The following is an 8,208-nucleotide window of genomic DNA, read 5'->3' as shown; positions in this document are numbered from 1 at the left end:
GAGGCAAGTTGTTGGGCAGCCAAACGCTGCCTGCTGCTGGGAGAGGAGAGCACTCAGTAGCCAAAAAGGATATTAAGTGAAACATTAAAGCTGCAGATACAAAGCAGATATCCCCGGGGAACAGAGATTCAACACATCACCAAGATGCATGCCTTGTAGCAGGTTTATATTAAGCGATCCAGTGGCATTCACTCTCTCACTTTAAAGAAAGATGCGTTCGCTACCCGACTAAACGCAGCTCTGGCTGTGTTCTATGGGATGAGTGAATAGAGCCCATGACAAATCTCGAGCAGAACAGAAGGGGACCTGACTCAAAAGATATCAGCCCAGACGTTAAGTGTTAATAAATCCCCTCCACGCAGGTCTCAGAACAAGACCATCTGAAACAAAACAAAAAATACATGCAGGGGACTTTACCTAAGATCCCCTAAAAGCAGAGTCGTCCACAGGCTCTCAGATGCCTGCTTAGCTAAGAGGAAAGCCATCAGAAATCAAATTTCTAATGTCAGGTTAAGACTCCCCTAATTACACAGTAAGGTTAATAAAAAAACAAAACAAAACAAAATCTGTAATTGACTACTAACATTCAAATTATCACATTTCCCCTTAGTATCTTCATGATCTTGTTTTATTTGCCACAAAGCTGTTTTAATTTTAGAAGTAAGAAATGTAAGACATGATGTGTATGTCACACAGACAGAAGCACCCAGTACAGAATTTTGAGGTCTTATGTTTATATGTATATATTTCAGATGCATTTTCTAAATACTTCAGCTTTTGAATACCACAGTAAATATCAACTGAGGTAAAGTACTGTTAGGTAATAAGCAAAATAACCCAGAATGATTCCATGACCAGGTTAAAGGGCACAGCCAGAAATAGAAGCCAGACGTTTCTCATTATGTCCTGCTCAAATTAATAACCCGGGTAAGTCTGCATTTTCACCTTTCTGCATCACTGTCATGATTCTTTAAAAGAAAGGCAGCATTTAAAAATATTCGTTTCTTATCTTTTACTTTGTCTGCCTTCTTAATCCTTCATTTTAGCATGATTTAAAGCCCTAAAGTGGGTCTTTGAGGGTTGCGTTTATCAAGCAGCGTTTTTTTGAGTTTCTGTTTGTCTATTTTTTCCCAGCAGCTGTATACTGAGAACCTATACTGCCTCCTTCTGGAGAGTCTAACATCAAAATATCTATACAAAGCCCAACTCGGAAGAGGTCATCAAAGAATGAGGTGATTAAAACTAGCAATTTTTTAGGCAAATATATAGAAACAGGAAGTAGATTAGTAATTATTTGAGGGTCAGAGAATTGGCAACAGAGGATTGATAGCCAAGGGGTATAGGGTTTCTTTTTGAGGTGATGAAAACGTTTTAATTTGATTATGATAAAGGTTGCATAGCTCTGTGAATACAGTAAAAACAATTCAATTATACAACTTAAAGGGATGAAACAGAAGGATTGTAGGGTATGTGGAATGTTAAAAAGCTGTTATAAAAAATGAAGTTGTAATTCCTGTCCCTGAACCAACAGGTGAAGCTTCTACAGTACAGGTAATACTCCCTAAACACCAGAGAGCTGGGTAACAGACAAGATCTGAAATGATCTAAACAACCAAAGCCTACACCTATGGTAAAGAGGATATAAATTAGGCTGAAAGAGAACACAGGAAACAAAAACAGAATAATCCCAAATCATATATTATTAGAGAGTAAAAACAGCAACCCCAGAAAGGCACAGGGCAACAGAATTTTACTCAGGAAAGAATCAAAGCATGTTAATTAATTGGTACTGATGAAATTTAAAGCTTATATTTTGAAATATAATTAAGGTGACGATAATAATATCTTAGAATACAGGCAGGAAAATTAAAGAGTAAATGCATTTGAATTAATAGACAAACTGGCTTTCATTCAAAAGCGAAAAAAAAAAATTTGTGCATCTTTGGTCAAGTTCTCTCATTTGAATACAGATCCACAGTGACAACTGTGTGCCAGGCATCTTGTCCTGAACATTCCTCAGATGCCTCATTTCCCTGCAGTCCAAATGGAACTCACCATCATACTCTGCACTAACTTGCACTGCTTCCCTGACTTTTTCTTTTCCTGTCGTCCCCAATCTCAGATTCTGACACCATCTATCAGTTCTTTGTCCATAACCCTTTCCCCGCCCTTAGTCTACTCATACTATCAAGTCATTAGGTCTCTTCACCCATACTGCCTCATTTCTAGTCATTTTTATCCCTGACCAGATGGCTGCAGTATCCTGTTTGGCTGTCAGTCTTGCCCAATTCAAACACATTCTCCATAAAGTCATCAGTTAGATTCCTGCAAAATAAAGTCCCACTGTATCACTCTCTTGCTTAATATTCTCTAAAGACTTCTCTTCGCTGCCACCAGGTTAAAATATGAAATACTTGGCAAGTCATACAAGACTCTCTATGATCTGGACCACTCAGCTCTCCAAGAGCTTTCGTCTCCAAAAAGATCAGGTTTTCTCTTGCCAACAGTTCTCCGCTGAGGAGAAAAACCTAACTGCTGTGTAGCAGGGCAATGAAACATAAATTCATAAGTCCAAGTGATCATTTATTCTTATCAGAAGTGGTATGTATCATGGCATACTCCCAGAAATTAATCTTCATCTTGCCATGTGCTTCCAAACTATGCTTTATCAAAAGTTACCCAAATTCACCTTAAACCAAATACAGAATAAATTTCTTCACCTTCATGAAATAGTCCCATGGCCTTGCATCCCACTATGTTAAGACACAAAGCAAGTACAACTAGAAAATATGTCACGTAAGCAGTTCTACATACAGCCCTGGTACACAGAGCACACACTTGCCGAGGTCCTTATTCTATCGTTTTGTGAACACATGTCCTCCACCACCATCAGCACACCAACAGAACATGAGTTTTATAACTCTAAGTGCTTTCCCTCATCCTTTTTCTTCAACAAATATCTTTCCATTTCCAAATAAGTTTTCATTTGTAACTGCCTGTTCACTCACACAAAAGGAGAGTCATTAAAAACAAAACTCCAAAGGAAAATTAAAAGTCTATTGCATATAGAAATACTAAGCTAATGGTACTAAGTCTAAAAATCATCTACCTATAAGGTTCCCAAAGCAAAAAGCAAAGCCATCGATTTTCTTTTTTTAATAAAGTGAAGGGAATGTTTTAAAATTAAGAGCATTTAACAAAGAAGCAAGGGAGTGAAAACTCATGCAAACTACCATAATATAAAACATCCAAACCATAAATAAATGAATGTGCTTATCTTTAGGTAGAGAGATGTTAATAAGCTTTTAATAAATGCCCTCTTTATTATTTCTTATGAGACAAAATAGATGATTTTAGCAACATTAAATTAGTTTCAAGAAGCATTTAGCATTCATGTTATAATGTATAACAGTAACCTCTTTAGTCAGTAGCCTCTTTTTCCTGACGCTGGTTGCCATAAGACAAGTAGTCCTGTGTTAGTTATTTTTATTCAAAAAGATTTTAAACATCTCTATTTATATGTATTTTTTCCACAATTTGAATAATTCATTAAATATTGAGAAGAATTTTTGGCTATGTAAAAATATATCCCAGGATAAAATGTATTTAAAGACATTATTAAACTCCAAAATAGGTCTGTGTTTTACTGGTGCTCATCATCAAGGTTCACTTCAAGCCTCCTTTGTTCATTGTGTAAAAGTGTTACGTTCTTAAACGCACAACCTGCGTATGTTTGAGTTTAACATCATTATATAAATTGAGTATCCGTGAGCATTATTGGGTCAGACTTATCATTAAATCATAAAAAAATAATATATTCTAGCATACAGCCACATTCAGAGCTCTCCATAACCCTCTAAACATGAGATGATAGCTAAATATCTTATCAATTAACATGTATAGTGACTTCATAGGACTCCAGAGGGTAAGACAAAACACACACAAAAAGAACAGATTTATCTTCAACATTTGCCTGCTCATTCTCATTATCAAGACCCAAGGGTATTATGTAATGAATCAATGAATAAAATATAAGAAGTAATGTAAGTAAACAGACTTTTGTTGAATTAATCTTGAGAATTCAACCATCAAACACTCTAATAGTCACTATGCATGGGAATAAGTTATTAATAAGTCTATTCCAAAAGGGTCTTTTTAAAAATTTTATAACTTTTTAATGATAATAATTTCAAACAGAGAAAATTTGCAAGAATCAGAATTGTTCCAAGAAAGTTTCTGGACCCTTCATCCAGACCCAAATATCTGTAAACATTCTGATGTTTTGAGGGAAAAGATTTTCTAAGAAAGGACTCAAAAAAGGTCATCACACTGTATTTCATAATGATGATGTTTTAGGGCCCAAGGGCAGCTGTCAGTATTTACTTAGAATTTCCACACAGAGCTCTGCATAGGCAACAGTGCAGAATAATGTGATCTCTGCCCTTGAAGAACCACATGATCAACTAGGAGAGGAGGAGACAGGCATCAGATGACAATGGATCATGAGTTCACAAGCATCAGAAATAATACCTGTCAAAATGTTGTGAGAATGACACAGCACAAAGAAGTAATCAGATGTAAAACTCTGGTAAACAAGGAGACTCCTCCAATGAAGCTGGTTTAAGACTGAATTCTAAGTGAGAAGGCCTGTGATTGGCAAGAATAGGTCATTCTGCACAAATAAAATGGGAAATTCAAGGGCACTGAAGAGTTGCACTTAGGGCAGAAAAAAGATTCAGACATGCTTCACAAGATTCCTCAAAAATTCTTTTAAAGGAAAGATTTTGCATTATCATATTTCATATGGAAGAAAATTTGAACCTCAGACTGCATTTACAATTGTAGTTATCAAGCTAAAGACATAAAAGCAATACCTTCAAGCCTAATATTCTTAGTTGTAAACTAAGCCACAGGGCCTTTGCAGCTTTTATATTAAGTATTTACAATAAATGAACAAAGAAACAACTTCATATTAAAAGGAAATGCCCTGATAAATCAGGTCTCAATAAGGCTAACTGTAATAGGGCTTAAGATGACAGAAAATAGAATAGTTATGAGCTTATAAGTCTAAATGAATAATTATCACTTCCATAAAACAAGGTGTTTTTTTTTTTTTTCCTTAATGATTAACTAAGAGTATTTCATAGACCTCACTTCTGGAAACCAACTATTCACAGAGGAGTATGGATTTCATAACTAAAGAAGGTGATAGCCTCACCTGTAAACTGTAATAAATGTTGCATGTAGATGGATCAAAAGAGGATGGCAAAAATTAAAATAGAAGGCACAGTTTCCCATGCACTTGCCTGCATCTGCTGTGTGAGTTCTCTGGCCAGGACAGTGTCCTGAAGAGCATTCTCCCGCTGAGAGGCATCCGCAAGCACATTAACTGTGGTTTCTGCTTCTTGTATCCACTTTAGGAAGTTCTCCAGATCCTTGCGAGAGCTTTGCACTGTCCTTAGCTCAGCCTCCAAGGCACTCTGTCTGTCAGCAATGCTGCAAATAACAAAATGACAGGCACATCTTCATTACTTACAGTGTGACAGGCCACAGCAAGCACATCCTCAAGAAAAATTAACACACAGCCTCTAAGCAACCTTTATTTAAGTACCTAATGTGACTAGAAGATCTGTTTCTATGTGTGTCTTGAATAATCCTTAATAGTAATGTAAATTTTGAGAGGAAGGAGTGGGTGAGAGATATAAATATTAACAAAATCATATCATATCATAAAATAATCATCACATTTTACAACTCGTAATTGTACATTAAGTTAGTCCCCATACATTTTATTCTTCCCTGGTGGTAAAGAATCCACCTGCAATGCAGGAGACCTGAGTTTGATACCTGGGTTGGGAAGAGCCCCTGGAGAAGGGAAAGGCTACCCACTTCAGTATTCTGGTCTGGAGAATTCCATGGACTGTGTGGTCCATGAGGTCCCAAAGAGTCGGACATGACTGAGTGACTTCCACCAACACTCAAAAGGTAATATCAATAAATATTCATACACATGACTAAATGAATTCTAGAAAGAAGTAATATCTGAATAAATGGTTAAGATACAAATAAAAAATTTAAAAGACTTACTTTATATATTTTAAACACTTCATATCAATACAAATTGGTTCTTTAAGCTCACATAATAATATTCAGAAGACATCAGACAATCCAGTTTTTATAAAGCATTCATTAAATTTACACCAAAAATTAAAGCATATATCTTGAAGTTGCACGATTTAAGAGATGCACACACCTGTAAACCCAATCTGTAAAACTTCATGTATCTCAAAGCTCCATAAAAAGAAAACAACTTAATTTATGAATGGACACCAACAAGTTCAGTCATAAGTATTTAAACTCAAGAGAACTGAATATAAATATCCACACAAAAACTCGTACACAAATCCAGCATTACTTATTTAGAAGAGTCAAATAATAGAATTGACCCAAATATCCATCAATTGAGAGAGGATGTGCTAAACAAAATGTAGTATATTCATCCACAAAATATTATTGCATCATAAAAAGGAATGATATACTGATACATGCTCAGTATGGATGGACCTTGAAAGCATTCTGCCAAGTGAAAAAAGCAGATACAAAAGGCCATATATTTTGTGATTTCATGTACATGAAATATTTAAGAGGACCAAATCCATAAAAGGAGAAAATATATTAGTTGTTGAGGAGGACTGGAAGGTAAAAGAAAACAGGGATTGACTTGCTAATTAATGGTTGTGGGTTTCTTTGGGGAGTGATTAAATGTTCTGAAATTAAGAGTGTTGTGATGAAGCACAACAGGGAAAAGATACTAAAAGCCACTTGGTTGTACACTTTAAAAGGGTGAATTTCATGAACTATACCACAATTTAAAAATCAGCACATGTAATAAGATTTTATGTACATATTTTTTCCAACTGTCCATCCACTCATTCATCCATTCATCAGTATCCATCCATCTGTATATACAGACAGAGGGAGAAAGGTCTGGAACACTAACTTAACATTAAAATAGTTCCAGGTGCTGGATTCTAATGTGGTTTACTTTCCTATTAGAACTTTTCTGCATCCTTTGAATTTACAATAAACAAGCATCTTTCTTACATATCAACAAATGCATTCATTTAAAAAATGGATGAAAAATTTAAATAGACATATCAACATAGAAGATAAATGAATAGCAAAAAAAGAAAAAAATCACATGAAAAGATGCTCAGCATCATTAATCATCAGAAAAAATGTAAACTCAAACCACAATGAGCTATCACTACATAGCAGAATGGCTTTAAGAAAATGACCAAACCAACTCCTGGTAACATTACAAAGTGTAATGACTGCAACTCTCACAGTTGATGGTAGGAGTATAAAATGGTACAGCCATCCTGAAAATGTTTGTCAGTTTTTAATAAGGTTAACCATGCACTTAAAGATACAAGCCAGGAATCTTATTCCCAAGAGAAATGAAAACACATGTCCACACAAAATTTAAATGCAAATGTTCATAGCAGCATTATTCATAATGGTCTAAAGCTGATAATAACTCAAATATCATCAACCCATAAATAGATAAACTGGGGCATATGCACATAATGGAATACTACTGAGCAATAAAAATCTAAATGCTAATGAAGGATGCAACATGGGTGGAACCTCAAATGATTTTGCTAAGTAGAAGAAACCAGACATAAAAGCTATATACTGTGATCCTATTTACATAACATTCTGGAATGTCATCACCCTCATCTCAACACTTACTTCTGAAAAATCTCCAACAGTGTTTGGCTGCCTACAGAACAAATTGAAATTGCTTTCCTGTAACTAAATAATAATCCTCCATGCTGCTGCTGCTGCTGCTGCTGCTAAGTCGCTTCAGTCGTGTCCAACTCTGTGTGACCCCATAGACGGCAGCCCATCAGGCTCCACTATTCCTGGGATTCTCCAGGCAATAACACTGGAGTGGGTTGCCATTTCCTTCTCCAATGCATGAAACTGAAAAGTGAAAGTGAAGTCGCTCAGTCGTGTCCAACTCTTAGCGACCTCATGGACTGCAGCCTACCAGGCTCCTCTGTCCACGGGATTTGCCAGGCAACAGTACTGGAGTGGGGTGTCATTGCCTTCTCCAATAATCTATCACTAATTTACTTTTCCAACTTTACCGTGTAGTTCAGTCCAATGATTCAAATCAAAGTGGGAGGTTCCTTTTCCTCT

General features: G+C 36.0%; 1 protein-coding gene across 22 annotated transcripts in view; it reads right to left on the bottom strand.

Moving 5' to 3' along the window:
- UTRN (utrophin) overlaps positions 1-8,208 on the bottom strand; it is a 555,518-nt gene that overhangs the window by 250,775 nt on the left and 296,535 nt on the right. For all 22 annotated transcript variants that reach the window (XM_060419779.1, XM_060419784.1, XM_060419780.1 and 19 more), the window contains one exon: positions 5,307-5,496. In XM_060419779.1, the coding sequence (XP_060275762.1) occupies positions 5,307-5,496 (190 nt within the window). The remainder of the gene's footprint in view (positions 1-5,306; positions 5,497-8,208) is intronic.

The sequence above is a fragment of the Ovis aries genome, chromosome 8 (genome assembly GCF_016772045.2).
Source record: "Ovis aries strain OAR_USU_Benz2616 breed Rambouillet chromosome 8, ARS-UI_Ramb_v3.0, whole genome shotgun sequence".
Taxonomy (NCBI): Eukaryota; Metazoa; Chordata; class Mammalia; order Artiodactyla; family Bovidae; genus Ovis; species Ovis aries.
Note: the sequence above shows the minus strand (reverse complement) of the source record. Positions and strands in the feature narration are given on the sequence as shown.